Source organism: Marmota flaviventris, chromosome 18 (genome assembly GCF_047511675.1).
Source record: "Marmota flaviventris isolate mMarFla1 chromosome 18, mMarFla1.hap1, whole genome shotgun sequence".
In the NCBI taxonomy this organism is placed as follows: Eukaryota; Metazoa; Chordata; class Mammalia; order Rodentia; family Sciuridae; genus Marmota; species Marmota flaviventris.
In genome coordinates, this window is record NC_092515.1 from 59,259,220 (window position 1) to 59,275,481 (window position 16,262).

A 16,262-nucleotide genomic window follows, 5' to 3' on the forward strand; every position below is an offset into this window, starting at 1 on the left:
GGGGGCCTGGGTGCCCAGGAACACTGACACAGCAGACCACTCATCTTAGTTCATTTCCTGCCTCGTGACAAAGTGCTGTGAAAGTTGAGTAACCAGCTGGACCCCACGTCCTGCCTCCCCACCTTGCCCAGCTCCTCTACCCCAAGATCATGCCTTTCGGAGCAGGAACCAGCAGCTGTTATGGTGGGCGGGAGGAAGGGGCCTCCCCCTCACTGTGACTCTTGGTGAGAACAAAAATATGGTTCAAAACTGGAGGGGAGTGAAGAAGAGTAAAGGTCTTATTTTGGAGACAAACATTGATGAGGATGAGTTTGCACTGGGTTTGCTTTAACCCAGCAGAAGGCTCTCCTGGGGGGACCGTGGGGGCCACAGAGCTCGCTCCGCCGTGACTCTCCCTGAGCATCTCCTGACAGCGCACGTCACACGCAGTGATGAAGAGGTGGCCTCCCAGAGCACTCAGAGGCTCCACGTTGTCCCAAGGCACCCTCGTGGCCCTTACCACTCAGTCCCTGGACCTCAGTGCCTAGGAGTCTCTCCCCTTCCCTTCCCCCTGCTCAGGCGGTGGCTCTCCCCTCCCCACGTCACCACCTGTTCCCTGCCGACTCGGAGGCCTGCCCCCATCACGTTGAGCACCTGCTGAAGCCCGAGTCTGTGCCGTGCGGGGCGGTGTTGCTCGGGGCCAGGACTAGACACCAGGAGACTTCCTACTGACTCTGCTGGCCAGGTGGACGCCAGGACCACTTAGCGTGTCAGGATGTGGAGAGAATCACGGAGCCAGACAGGAGATCGGTGGTGACGTGGCAAATGGAGTACCTAGCGCATTACCCTGCGGGTCTTGTTCACGAGTGTGTCCTGAGGCCTCGGAGCCCCTCCCTGAATGAACGACCAAGAAAGCACACGCAGTCTCCACGCACCAGGGAAGGTGACATTTCTCCCAATCCGCTCCAGGTCCGGAGTCGTCCTGCTCTTCCCTCAGTGCGGTTCCCAGGGCTCGGGAAGGACAGCCTGGACGCTTGGATGTGGGACATCTAACCTGGCCAGACAGCGTGTGCAGGAGGAGGCTTGAAGGGCGGTAACGAAATTATGCCAGTGATAATTAATAAGGAGAGCCACCGTGTGGGTGTGGCACTGAAGCACTGTCTCCACAGGGTCACCGAGGCTGAGAGGGGAGTCCACGTTGTCACCTAGAGCTAGGGGTGTCCCTGGTTTGGGGCAGTTTCTGAAGTTTCAGACCTACTTAGACTTCTTAGGGCCCCAGCGTCCTGGGACATTGTTAAGTTCGTGATTTCATACATTGGATCTGTTTTTCTTTGTGATCAACTTGGCTAAAGCAATAGTGAGATGACCCTTTAAAGACGTGGATACAGCATCCCTGTGAAGACTCCTGCGTTCATATAAGTCTCAAAGATGGGGAGAGCAGTAGTGGGACAGGGCAGGGCAGGGGACAAGAGCTGGTCACAGCGAAGTGCCCATTGCAGCCCCAGCAGGTGGACCTGCAGCTCTAACAAGGACACAGGCCTCCAACGCAGGCCAGGCATGCCCGTCACCACAGCAGGTGGGAGCAGCCTCGGTTTTCTGGAGCAGAGGGTAACAGGGTTTGCAAGAGCTGATGTCCAGGCAATGACAGTTCCCCTGGCTGGCCCAGGAGGCTCCGTGCACAACTGCTGGCAGGTCAGAGAGTGCGGGCACCAGAACAGGGATCCCAAGCATAGATCTGGGGCACAGCCCTGGTCCTGCCTTGTGTGCAGAGGATGACCACGGGGCAGTGTGGCTGTTGGCTAATCACCCTCAGATCTCCGTTATTACTACTGGACACAAATTCCCTGACACCCGTGTCACGCTTACTGGTTCACCCAGTGGCCAGTCCCCAGGTGTGACACTGAAGTCGTGATAGGAGCTGCCAATGAGAGAACCGCCTAAGCCAACGTCATCTGAGAATCTAGCGAGGAGGTGGTCACACGTGGGTGCTGCACTACGTTAACCTCCTCAAGCGTGTAGGACTTATAGACAGAAATGTGGCTCTAACAGAGTGTTACACCAGTAGATTCTTTTTTTTTTTTTTCCCTTCAAAACGTTACCATTCTGCGGATTCCAGTCCCATGCTCCTGGGTTATCGCTGCTAAAGAAAGCCTGGCCGAGCGCTGCCCCTGCTCACAGCATGGCGCTTCTCACGCTTTGGTGACAGAACTGCCCGGAAACCCCGTGAAAATAAAAAGGGTCCCTCCTACTTCAACAACTCCAGTAACTCCGACACAAGCCAAAACTGGAACTGATGGTGTAGAACGATGCCCAGCCCCCAGGGGCTGATCTAAACACAGACAAAAATCAAGGTGTCCTGTGGACAGAGAGATCCACGTTGGAACCACATTCCTGCTGCTTTAAAGTGACAAAATATGGGCAAGCTATTGGACCACTGGGAACCTTTGTTTCCTCATCTGCAAAATGAGGGTGATCACCTCTACCACCTGGGGCCATGGACATACATGCCATGATGTGCATCCATCGTGCGGGGCCTCCTAGGTGCCCAGTGGGGGGGGGGGGGGGCGCCCAGCTGTAAACATCACTGAAAGTAGATGCTAAAAACAGAAAGGCGCTCAGAGTACATGATTCGTGTGGAGAAGACGGAGTCCACGGTTATCACAAGTGCACCCAGATGACCTGTGTGAAATGACCCATGATGATTCCACTTCCCTGATGGAGTGTGCCTTCCTGGGAACTGCACACCCCGCCCAGGCTCCGTGCCTGGCACAGCACTGACACTAAAAGTGTCTCTGCAGAGCGAGGGCGGGGACGGCAGGCACGAGGAGAGCGCACACAGGACACCTCCCCAGGGACGGGAGCCACCGCGACAGGTCAATGGAGCTCCTCGCTGGAGGCAGAGGAGGACGCGTGTCCTTTTCTTCTTTTGACTCATCTGCACTGAGTCGTCTGCAGGGACCGCACCGTGTTTGCTCAGGTGACCGCGAGAGGGGCCAAGCCCACGGAGCTCATCCCACCACGACTTCCAGCTTCCTGGGGCTTTCCAGATGGTCCCGGGAATGAGGAGGGTTTGGGGAGGAACAGGAGGAGCAGACTGGTTTCTGAAGAGCAGTAGACTGTCTTCTTGTCAGTTCATTGTTTCAACTGTGGACAGTCGGGAAGGAGTCCACAGAGCAGGCTGAGACCACTGTCCCCAGGATGGCCCTTGGCTGGCTAGCAGGGTTGGCATCTGAGCTTGAATCTGGGGAGCTCCCGCTGTCCCGACAGACAGGAGGGGCTCTCTGTGCCCCCCGCCCCGTTCCTGGCAGCCTGCCCTGCTGCCTAAGCCCTCCCCCATCCCGCATCAGCCAGCATCTGTCCATGGTCACCTCTGAGAACGGCTCCAGCCCAGGGAAACCCACGCTCCCCTCTCTTGACACGTTCACCGCTGTCCAAGATGCCCGAGGGCCAAGGGCCCTGTCCTTCCTACAGCTCCCCTTCCGGGTAGGCCTGCCACCACACAGCCGCTCCAGTCAGAAACTGCACCTGGGTGGTTAGTCTTATGCTGTGACAGGGACGTCACTAACGGCCTTGAAGGTCCGGACATAAGCAGTTGTGTGTGTTGGATGAAGCCTCTGGGTTGAGGTGCTGAGTCAAGGGTTCCGTGCGTCTGTGACCTTGGAGGTGGCCATTCCCTGCCCACCAGGGGTTAATGAAAGGGCTTTTGGTCAGCAGAATGGCAGAATGGCAGCCCCCAGCAATGTCCATGTCCCAATCCCAGAACCCGTGGGTATGTTTGTGACTTGGCAAAGGAGACTTGGAGTGTGTGATTAAGGTTCAGGCTCCTGAGATCAAAATGTTATCCTGGATTTTCTGGGTGGGCTCAGTCTAACCAGGAGCCAGCTGTGGCCAGCTGTGGCTGGCCTTGAAGGGGGAGGGAGGGACCACAGGCCAGGGGCGTGAGCTGCCTGCAGAACAAGAAAGGCAAGGAAAGAGGCTGTCCTGTGCCCTCCAGAGGAACACAGGCCCGCCCACCCCTGGACCTCAGCCCCGCGAGGCCGGGACACACTCTAGGCCTCCACATGAGGAGAGGGAACCTGTGTGGCCTGGGCCACGAACACAGAGTCACTGGGCTACAGTGACAGGAGGAATCCATCAGGCCAACACTGCGCTTCCGACTGTGGGACTTTGAGAGGCAGAAAATGGTAAGCAAAGGGTAGCCGTCAGCTGAGATCCCGTCACGCTGTGTGAGGGGGAGTCCTGCGTCGGGCACCGTCCGCCGTCCCGCGGCTGTGGGCTCGCTGTGCGCATCCCTGGCTGTGGGAGCTCCTTCTACATCTGGGGGGTGATCCTTCGTTTCCCCGCTTCCTGAATCTCCTTCTAAGACTTTTTGTAAGTTTCGCTTTTTAAATCCATCTGGAATTTAGTTTGGGAACTGAGATCAGAAAGATATCCAACTTCTTTATTCTCCAAAAGGCTAAAATGAGTTAACACAATTTATTAAAGGGTTTGGCTTTTCCAAACCACCCGATTGCCATGCATATCAAGTAGCAAATTTCCATATATATGGATATATACATATGCACATAAAATCTTATGTAAAAGATCTATGTATCTCTTCCCATTATGTAGAAGTAACAATAGAAAGAACTCTCTGTACCGGATGGATGGATGGATGGATGGACAGATAGACAGCTGTGATACACACATAGGCATCTCCATACGGTACAGAAACAGCTGTTTCTGATGCTCTATTTCATGGCTTTGGGCCATTGGCTCTTCCTGCCCCAGGAACACTACATAACTTGGTGACCTATTTATGTCTAAAATAAAAGGAATTACCTCATGGAATCTGGGTGCCCACGCTGCACAGATATGGGTTCCCTACATCACGATAAAGAGTGACCCTGAAAAGCCTGCAGAAGGGGTCTGTCAAGCCCTGGGCCTCCTCCTCCTCCCCAGCAAGGTCACCCCCAAGGACCGAGACTGGCCGCCCTTAGCTCTGAGTGTCCTTCCGGGTGGACCCCTGGCCCTGGCCCTCCCCTGGCGGCCAGCTTTCCTCCCCACCCCCAGCTGCTGGGACACCAGGAGGACACGGCTCATCTGTCTGCCTGCATCTTCTGACGCTGACACCCAGACGAGACCAGGGCTTGGCGAGAGCCCAGAGCAGCTCCGAGAAGCTGCATTACAGACTGAAATGAACTCCAGTTTTAATTTGATTTTTTTTTTTATCCTGTATCAAGCAAAGTTCACATTACAGATAAATTGCCCGGAAATTCCAATTTAATAAGGCATATGCATTTTTCAGGCCTAGAAGCACAGAAAACATCTTGCATGCTGGTGTTTTTATACTGAAAGGTTTATTAAAAAGACAGCTTTAAAATGTCAGAAATTTACATAGCGTGCCCAGTCAGTTGATCAAAAAGGCTGATTTGACAAAAGTGCTCAAAAGCCAGAAAGTGGAAGAGCAGGCAGCTGGCGGTCCCGGGCAGCTGGGTGGGAGGAGGCCCCATCGCCGAGCGCCGCCCGGCGTGGTTGGGGTCACATGTGCAGTGAGCCGGCCTGGCATCTGGCCCTCTCCTGCCTGCCTAGGGGTGCCGTTCTGGGCAGAGCCAAGCTGGGCAGCAAGGTAACACAGCACGAGGTGTCCATGAGAAGAGGCACCAGATGGTGAGCAATAGAAACCAGCAACGTTAAATGGTCACCTTAAAGCACAGCTAGCACAGCCACAGGTGCCACATGAGTTCCCACCTTTGATTGGCGCACATCAATCATACAGTGTGGCGCAGTCACACTGACATCAGAGGATCCGCGTCATTCCCTTGCCGCCCCTGCCACCGTCCTCTTCCTACCACTCTCCCTTCCACCCTCACAAGATCCCTTTTCCCTCTACATCCACACAGCAGAGAAAATCCACAGCACTAGACTTTCCGAGTCTGGTTGATTTCCTTAACACAGTGCTCTCCAGTTCCAGCCATTTTCCTGCAAATGACACAATGTCCTTCTTCTGTATGGCTGAGTACAGCTCCATCATGTATGTGAACCACATTTTCTTCATCCGCTGTCTGCTTTCGGACACCCAGCTCCACCCAGCCAGCTCCACCCAGCCAGCTCCACTACTTGGCTGTTAGGAGACAGGAGCGCACGGAGCACGGGGGGGGGGGGGTGGGGGTGGGGGGGGGGTGGTGCGCTGGCTTGCAGTCCTTTGGAAAAATGCCACAGAGTGGTATGGCTGGGTCCTATGGCAGTACGGAGGCTTCCCAAAAAACTGAAAATTGAGCTACCACATATAAAATGAAAAGTAGTGAGATGTCATCCCACAAAACCACGCCAGCCCTGGCGTCCCAGGGAATGTGACGCAAACAGGGATTTTAGGGGTGGCTTTGAGCATTTATCTGGCTGTCACCACTCCCGACGTGAGAACAAGCAAAGGTGTTAATCGTACAGAAAATCGCAGCATCATAAGACAAAAAAATGAGAGAATGAGAGAAAGAGAGCACTGTTTGCATGCCCAGGTGAAGGCCAGATGACTTAATTCAATGTTATTCATATCTAAACTCAGCTGAGTGATCAGGGAATTAAATACGGCCCATTTAAAATTTTCATTACTTCAAATCTGTTGAGCCACCACCACAAATCACTCCTGGATCAACGGCCAGCTAGTGACCTGGCAAAATGGAAACAATGTCACCTTCCCTTGCATCTTCCCCTCCCACGACTGCCCCCCTGAAAGGGGAACAATTCAGTCAACATTTACAGGGCATCCACCTCATGCCAGGCACTCCACTCCACCCTGGGCACACAGAAGGGACAACAGCTGGCCTTGGGCGGACTCCATGCTGGGTAAAGTGCAGCCCCTGGAATCCAACAGAACTGTGTTGAATTCCAGTCCTGCCACTTCTTAGCTGAGCTGCCTTTGGTGAGTTGCTAAACCTCTCTGATTTTTGGTTACCTTGTTTTCAAAATAAGAGTAATACCCACATCACTAGGTTGTTGTGGACCCCAAAATTAAAGTGGTGCTACCCATAGAGTTTAGCACAGAGCTAAGTCCACATAAGCATTCTTGGCTAATTTTGGCCAACTTTAACCTCACAATGACCCCAAGTCTTCAGCGTTTGGTGAAGGCAGCAGATCCACACGGGCCCACGTTGGGGTCCCGCCAGCGTTTTAACCTAGGCCAGTGCCGCAAGAACCCATGCAGGGCGACTGATTCCACCCAGGAAGTCACAGGGTGACCAAGTGGAGATGTTGAGTGGAGTCTTGAAAAATAGTAGGCGCTTGCCAAGTGGAAGTGTAAATTATCGTTGAAATGAAGGCCTGGTGTTTTTGAAGCAGTCCGTTCTCATGAGGAATACCTCACTTCTGTTTTTAAAAAATATTGAGATGCTAATTGAGGCGCCAGACGGTGGGGCCCAGGCGAGGCCCCGCGGCTCTCTCCATCTGTCCGTCTGGCTGTTCTGGAGCCCTGTCCTCCGGATTCACAGAACATCCCCCACGCGGTGTCCCGGGCGGATGGGGTAAGAGGGGACACCCTGGCCGCGGCCGTGAACCCCGACACTTCATGGCCGACTCTGAGAGCAGACTGCACCTCCCTCTGCCTGCCAGCCACCCCACGAGGCCACAGCGACGGTCCCCGACTCACAGGGGAGGAAGCAGAAGGCGGTGGGGCAGCTTGGTGACGCAGCACAGTGACGAAGCACACGGGGCCCTGGGGTCCTCATCTGTGGAGGGAATAACTGACCCCGGGTGGGCGCCAGGGCCCAGCGAGCAGGGCCTGGCACTGTCCACACTCAGCGTAACGCTGGGGGCTGCCATCGAGAGTCACTGCTGAACCAACTCTGAGCCCCGAGGCTGTCCAGGACTAAGGCGTCAGCAGGGGCCTCTCCCTGGTGCAAAATCACAGTGTCACTCGGGCCACACTCCCTCCAGAGCTCCAGGGGAGAGCTGTCTCCGCCTCCTGCAGCTTCTGCTCACTTCGGTGTCCCTGGCTGGGGGTTGTGCCCCTCTGTTCTCGGCCTCCAGGGTCACACGGGCCTCTTTTCTGTGGGCCTCCCATCTCCTCTCTTCCTCTTATGAGGGCACCGGGTTGGCATTCACCACTCCCACACCCAGATCACCCAGATCAGCCTCCCCTTCGCAGGTCGTTAGCTGAACCAGATCTGCAAAGACTTCGCCCTCAAGGTGACACTCTGGGCTGCAGGGGGAGGGCCTGAGGACTCGGGTGTTCCGGCTGCTCACCAGCTCCTCACCTGCTGGTGAAGCTGCGTTTTAAACGTCCTCAGACCCCACCCTGGCCGTGCCCGGCAGAGGTGGACGTCTTCGGGCCTCGTCAGCAGACTGAAGGGCTGCGGGGACACGTGTCTCCTGGGGCACGCGTTTCAGAGACTGTGGGATGGCAGCAAAGCTCCCTCAGGTGGATTATGGAAGTGGCCATTGTTCCCAAGGCCGCCCATTTCAAGGGACGTGTCAGGTTCGGTGGGCGGCTCCCTGGGAGAAGGCTTCCATGAGGGCCAAGGCGTCACTAAGCTTTGGACTTAGTGACAACCTGAGGTCCTTCGTGGCTGGTGGTTGGCCGTGTCAGCGCCCAGCCCTCAGGGGGAGCTCCGGGATCCTCAGAATCTGCTTCTCCAAACCCGTCGGCTCCCACAGGGGCATCTCCCTGGCCCGTCCCGAGGAGGACCGAGGCTGCGGGCACAGGGAGCCGCTCTCAGAGCTGGCACTCTCTGAATGAGCGACTGCACTGAAGCGAGGCTCTGGGTCCGTGTCCAGCCAGTCCCGGGGCCCAGACGGGCTCGCGCCCCCCACTCAGGCCTGCTGGACTCCAGGGCAGGTGCCGTCTGACGTTGTTTGTCTGTCCTGTTTTTTCAGGTACTCTGTTTACAAGGACCCCGCAGGCTGGCTGAACATCAACCCCATCAATGGCACGGTGGACACCACAGCCGTGCTGGACCGGGAGTCCCCGTTTGTCCACAACAGCGTGTACACTGCCCTCTTCCTGGCCATCGACAGTGGTGAGTAATTTGCAGAAGACCATCCAGGGACACTTCAGTTACCAACGTGTCTTCACGTCTCTGTCTCTGCTGATGCTGCCAGGGGTGTCCCTGGGGAGGACATCAGGCATGGGAGCAGGGAAGCAGGTGTCCCAGCACCCACAGCCGCCCAGGTCCCCCAGGGCCCGGGATGCCCTGGTCCTTGTGGACACATGCTGTCCAGCTGGGGTTCGGGCCTGGGCTCGCTGTGCTCCGGGGCAGGCGGCTCTGGGGCTTAAAGCCACGCTGGCAGCTCTCACCCACGTGCCATGTGCTCCTCTGCAGAGAGGGTTCCGTGTGTGACACACGTTGCTAGAAAGTGCCAGAGGACATCACTGCCCCGATGGCTGAACTGTCCCTGGTGCTTTATCCTGTACCCTGCCATGAAAGGACACTGAGCGCATGTAGCTGGTCACTGCGTGACAAAACATTTGTGGTTCAAAACTTAATAATGCAACGTCCACGTGGCAGCCCCTGCTGCAGGTGCTGGGGATTGAGCAGGGAGCTGGCCGGCTGGTGCGAAGAGCAGTAGAGTCCCAAGTGCCACCAGCACCTGCTGTTGTGACGTCACCCTGTAGGGAACGGTGCAATCTCGAGAAGATGGCAGTGTGGACCAGTAACAGGATGAGGGTGAGAGGGACCAGGTTCTGGAGACGTCCCACACGCTGTGAAGGCCTGACGGGACGTGGCACTGACCGACATGGGGGCAGGGCACAGCAGATTGGAGCCATGTTTAGCTGAAATGTCTGTTGAATCAAGTGCAGAGACCTTTTGCTCTCCCATTATTCCTAAAAGCCAGCAGCAGTTTGGAGCTAAACACTTAGTTTGGGGTCCTTGTATGTCAAGGTGACTCTTCCCATGGCTCCTTATAGGTGCCCATCTAACGTGCACAGGACCCTGGGGTCCATCCCTAGCACCACAAAGAGGAAACTAAAGTTCCTCCTAGAATCCCTTCCCTGCCCTTGGCCTCTCACATCCTGAAACTTCTGGAAAATCCCTGTCTGAAAGCAGCCGCCTGGTTTCACGTTCTAGGGTGACACTCACTGGCTGTCTGATCCGAGGGCATTACTTACAAAACAGTTAGGACCTGGAGAGTCCTGCAGAGCTCCTTCAGGGGACGGGGTGTCACTGTCCTCCCAACAGGCTGCACACGTGTGAGCTACCTGGGGTGCTGGTCACCCACTCGGAGGCTGGGCTTCCTCTCCTGGAAACAAGAACAAGCCTTCTTCCACCACAGCTGTGGGACCTGGGAAGGTGAAGCGCCCGGCCCTCCACCCGCGTCAGGAGCCACACTAGCTCTTCTCCAGACGGGGGTTCTGGAGAAGAAAGAGCAAAGCCAAGGACAGTCCCGCCATGACCCAAGGAAAAACCCAGCCTGGAGTGGACCTGCATCCAGCGCTCCTGACTCTGATGTCAAACAAGGAAATTCAAACTCCGCTATCACAGATGTTTCCAGAGGACTGAAAGGTCCCTAAAGAGACAAATAGAAAACAGAACGTTAATTAACACGCAGAACCATCGTTGGGCACGAGAACGCTGAACACGGCCCAAAAGACTTACGGCACAAGGACAGACACTTCAAAGGCCTCATAAATCAGAGGGACTTTTATGTAAAGGCTTCCTTTTGTCACTCAGAAAATATATCTCTAGGTGTCATGTTCAACCAGGAAAAGCCTACACCTGTTAGATCAGAGTCGTCAGTGCTAATTGAGGTCTCCGCTTTTTCCGAAGTGAGCATTTGTCTTCTTAATTTCATAAAGATTCAATTTGTTTGATGGAATGAAAGAATAAGCATTTTTGTCATTAAACATGAGGAAAGCTGAATCTCTTAACTTGATTTTCTCCAAACAAGGACATCACTCGGGGAATCTGCCCAAGCAGGTTGATCAAATAAAGGCTGCAGGAACTTCTAGGGCAGTAAACCAATGTCCCCAGTGTAAAATTAGAAAAATGCAGGTGAATTATAAAAATTAAATGGTACAAAAAAATATTCACCATAAGGGCATCCGTGAGCCACAGAAGCCGTGAGGCCTAAGCAAACTCAACACAGACCAGGGGGAGCATTCCGACTGCCTTGGCTTTCCTCTGGGCCACTCTTGATTCTGGGAGAGGATGTCGGGCCTGGCCCAGGCAGAGGCCCAGGGAGGGAGGGGAAGGAACCAGAGACACTGGTGGGAGCCAGGTGAGTCCCAGGGGCAAACAAGAAACCTGAGGGGATTTAAACACACCGCCACTTTTCCACCAGGGACAAATGGCTTTCAAAGGACAGAGTGAGATCTCCAGGGTCTCAGAGGAGTCAGAGACCACCCAGAGGAAGCTGCCCTCCTCCAACACACAGCTGTCCTCACTTAAGATACCTGACAGATCTGCAAAGTACAAGGGCTTGGAGGGTAGGGCCTGGGCTGGCCGGAGAGCTGGGTTGCTCATGCTGGAGGGCGGAGAGCCGTCTGCTGGGGCCCATCAGGGCTGAGATACGCAAAGCAGCCAGTCATACTCCAGGAGTGCCACACCCAGCACCAAGGGTATGCAGAGGTGACCAAGTCTCGTTAATCCTGCAGCCCAGCCTGACCCTTCTTAGTCCTCAGCTGAACTGGCCAACACAAGAGAGAAAATGCAGGTAATGTGTCATCCGGAGCCTCCGTCACTCCTTGTACATAATGTCCCGTTTACATTTATTGTAAAAAAAAAATCTCTAGACCCATAGAAAAGCAAGAATATGCAAGTGATGATCCAGAGAAAAGTCAGACCAACAAGGACTGGCACCCACGGACTCTGAAATCGTCACCTCTAACACATTCAAGGGACTGGAAGACAAAACTAGCCAAAAGCAGAGGGGAGTATTCCAGAGATTTGGAATCCGTAAGAGAGAATGAAACGGATGAACCAGAGGTACGTCGCACCCGATGCTAGGAAGTAAACAGGTGGGTTAACAGTGCAAGATTTGTGACCTGGAAGATGAATCTACAGAAAACACCCTCCACAAAGCACAGAGAGAACAAAGAATCAGAAAAAAATCACATAAGAGATTCGTGGGGCATTCATGAAGCTGGAGTCACCGAAGAATAGAACAGGGTAACGGGCTAGGAAAAAAATATTTGAAGATAGAGTGTTTGGGAAGTTTCCAAAAGGAATGAGAGACATCTACCTGTTAATTCAAGAAATTCAGCAAATCACTAACAGGGTAAATCTGAAGAAAAATCACATTTCAGGGGAAGTGTCACACAGATCAAAACCAAGATCAAAGGGAAAGTGTTAAAAGCAGCCTGAGATTGAAATAGACATTTGCATCTGGGGATGTGTCTCAGCACCAGGCAGCCTGCTTAGCATGCAGGAGGCCCTGGGTTCCCATCTCCAACACTGCAAAGAAGAAAAAGGACATTTTCCCACAACAGAGCAGCAGTATGACTTATGGCTGACTTCTAAATAGGAATGAGGAAATCAGCAATGAATGACATCCTCTGAGTAAAGACACCTGCTGAATTAGTCAGTTTCCCTTCACTAGACTGAAATGCCAGAGACAGTTAACTTATAAAGAGAAAAGGTTGAGTTTTACAGGTCGCAGTCCCTGATGGATTGGTGCCATGATCTGGGCCTGCGGAGAGGCAGCACACTGTGGCGAGAGCAGGTAGCACAGCAAAGCCACTAACACTGCGAGCCAAGGAGCAGAGAGGAAGAGGACAGGGCTGGAATTCCAAGGTCCCCTGCAAGGGAACCCCCAAGGCCTCAAGTCCCCGCACTGGGTGCCACCTCCTAAAGCCTCCGCCACCTCCCAGTAGTGCCTCCCACAAACTAACCCTTACCAGATTGTGCCTGCCAATCAAGAATTCTATAGGCCTCAAATTCTTCCTTCGTAATGAAGATGAATTAAAGACCCTTTTAGACAAATAAAAGAAACGAGGGACTGTGCCGTGAGCAGGTGGTTTTTACAAAAGAATATTTCAGACAGAGGGAAAATCCCAGGAAAGCATGGAAATGCAAGAAGCATCAAAACAGAAGGTAAAATATAGTGAGCTAATGATTACATGGCATGAGGGTTCAAAATACTGACAGAACTAAAATACACAATGACCATGACAAGGACACGGGGCTGGAGAAGGCAGTGAGGGCCGGCTCCGCGTCACTGGAGATGTGGGCACCGCCATGCTTGGTGTCCAGCTGCAAGGAGCCAAATATCTACACCGTGACCTGCAGCGAGCACGGAAAAATAGAAAAAGGGTGTAAGGCTAACAAATCAACAAAAGGGAAAATGTCTGATTCATCCAGAGAGACCGGAAAGGAGGGGCAAAAAGCATTTTCAAAATGAGCCAAATAGAAAAGCATAGTAATAGGCCAAATATAAACCTAGTGACGCCACAATTAAATGTCAACTGATAATACACAGAGATTATCAGACTGTTTTTAAAAATCAACAAACTAATGTTACAAAGAACACACTTTTAGTGACCACATAGAAGAGAAGAGATGATCCTATACCCCCCAAGGCGGCATGAAGGCAGATTTTAACACAGGAAACGTGACGAGAGGCAAAGGGGCCATGTCATGATAGTGAAAGAAGCAACCTCAAGCCAGATATCACGCTTCACATCCCTGAACCTGTGTGCACCCAGCAGCGGGGGTCAGAATACACAGAGCAGAGGAGACAGAGAAGAGAAGCAGGCAGGCCCGCAGTCCTGTGGGAGACGTCAGCACCCCTCACATTCCCAGCAAAAACAACCAGAAGCAAAGACGCAAAGCCCTTGCGCAGCCAAGGAGCGAGCCTGATCAGCAAACAGGCACAGAGCTGAGTGCAGCAGCCCAACTCCTTCCCTCAGGTTCATAGGAAAATTTTACCAAAGTTGTTCAAGTGCAGAGATAGAGAAGGTAACAATTTTTTTAAACTGCCATGATTTAGAGAATCTCTCCCATCACAATGAAACTAAGCTAGACATTAAGGTTACGATACAGCTAGAAACCCCTAGCTGCCTGATAGAAACAATACCCTGCTCATAATTCCTAATCAAGAAGAATGTTGCATAGAAAATATTAGGGAGAGAATAATGAAACTCCAAAATATCCCAACTTGTAGAATGAGCAGTGCTCAGATGGAAATTCAAAAAAAAAAAAAAACATACAAGACAAAGTTAGTTGGTCCTTAGAAAAGATTTCATAAAATTAATAAGTTCACATCAATACTGGTGTATCGCTTTTAAAAAGGTAAAAAACCAAATTACCAATATCAAGTATAGGGAAGGAGGAAATGACTACAGATGTCAAAAGAGTACTGTGAGCAGATTTATGAGATGAATTTGACAATTCAGATGTGACGTGAAGTTTCTCAAAACTATTACCAAGTTACCTAAGAAGAAGTAGAAAAATCTTTAATAACTCAATATGGAAAGAAAAATCTGTTGTTGAAACTCTTTCCACAAAGAAAATTCAAGGCCCAGACAGCTTCCTACAGGCTTCCAAATAATGAAGAATGAAAACCACCGGCCTTGCACACTCTTCCTGAAATAGAAGTAGAAGCAACACTTGGCAGCTTTTTTCAGGAGACCGGGTTTTGTCCAAAACCTGACAAAATCTTATGAGAAATAAAAGTTACAGACCAGTCTCACACATGAGCATACATTTTAAAACCCTTAACAAAATATTAATGAACTCAGCAAACATAACATGATCATCGTAATAGTTACATTTGAAAAAATACTACGTTGATGCAAAATTAAAAAAAAACCTCTGGCAAACTAGGAAAATCCCTTATCTGATAAAGATGTGCAGGAAGAGCTGCTGCTTCAGCAAACATCTTGCGCTGTGGAGAAATACTGTAATGGTCCCCCAAAAGCTCGCGTCTTGAGCGCTTGGTCCCGTGCAGCACTGTTCAGAGGTATGGCTCTGGGGACGCGACAGGACCGGGAGGGCTCTGACCTCATTGATGATTACGTTCATTGATGGATTCACAGCTGGATGAGTGTGGGGAGGTGGGACCCAGGTCCTGGGGAGCAGGCCATGGGGACGTGCCCTCGGGACCCTTCTCTCCCTTCTGGGTGACTCTCTGCCTCACTTGGGCCCTAAGCAATGAAGCCACTGACCAGGGACTGAAGCTTCGGAGACCACAGGCCAAAATCAGTCTTTCCTCCTTGAACCTGTTTTCCTCATGGTGATGGAAAGAAGCTGACTAACACAAAGACTAAGCAATTTTCCCTGAGGTCACATCAGTCCCAACCAGAGCAGAAAGAAAGAAAAAGAAACACAACTGTACCCAAAGAGGGAGATGGAACAGGTCCACGTTCACACAGCATGAAGCCCCGGTGCTGATTCAACATCAGTTCTCTCCCACTGACAGAGGAAGACCAGGAAAAATCCCAGCAAAGGTGGTGCGGGGAGGAGACAGAATTGATAAGCTGACCGTGGAATTTACATGGAAATATAAGGAGCTAAAAAGAGCCAAGCTAGGGCTGGGGTTGTGGCTCAGAGGTAGAGCGCTCGCCTCGCAGGCGGGAGGCACTGGGTTCGATCCTCAGCACAGCCTAAAAATAAAATAAAGATATTCTGTCCACCTACAACTAAAACATAAATATTAAAATAAAACAGAGCCAAGGCAATCCTGAAGAATCAGCTGAAAGAATCACGCCACCTCTGTCCAGATCTACTAGGAAGCAAGGGCCATTAAAACCGCAGGGTGTTTGCATGGGGACCAGGGGCAGTGGCCAGAGAAACAGAAGAGAGGGTCAGGAGAACCCCCACACAGACACGGTCCTGTTGTGAGGAGGACGGGTGTCAGCAGGGCAGAGGGAAAGCAAGGGCTCGGTGACAACAGCGCTGTGCTGTGTGGATCGACATGTGGAAGAAGAACCTCCCAGACCCCCTTAAGCCCTGTCCAGCCATCAATTCTAAATATGTCACAGAGCAAAATACGAGAGGTGAGACGACACATGGGTTAGAAACAAGAGGCAGGTGCGTTCTTAGTGTAAGCAAAGATGTCTTAGTGAGACATGAAAATACCGTCCACAAAGGGAGAGAGAGCACAGCATGTCATGACCTTAACGTCCAGGGCTTGTGTGTTAAACGTAAGAACCTCCTTTCACCCCGTGATGCCACCAAGACCGCGAATTGCAGAATTGCATGGTGTGGAGATGCCTGGGTTGGAGGTCTGGGGAGGAAGAGGTGCTGGGAGCCGGCAGAGCTCAATGTTAACGAGCTAGAGGAGGAGGTGACATGGTACAAAGACACCCTGCAGTCTGCAAGAAAAAGACCACCCAAAGAAGAACGGGCAAGGGGCTGAACAGGTTCCTCACA

The 16,262-nt window shown here is 52.4% G+C and overlaps 1 protein-coding gene across 1 annotated transcript in view; it reads left to right on the forward strand.

The window, feature by feature from the left end:
* Cdh13 (cadherin 13) overlaps positions 1–16,262 on the forward strand; it is an 873,075-nt gene that overhangs the window by 835,693 nt on the left and 21,120 nt on the right. The window contains exon 11 of the mRNA XM_027933116.2: positions 8,827–8,969. Coding sequence (XP_027788917.2) covers positions 8,827–8,969 — 143 coding nt within the window. The remainder of the gene's footprint in view (positions 1–8,826; positions 8,970–16,262) is intronic.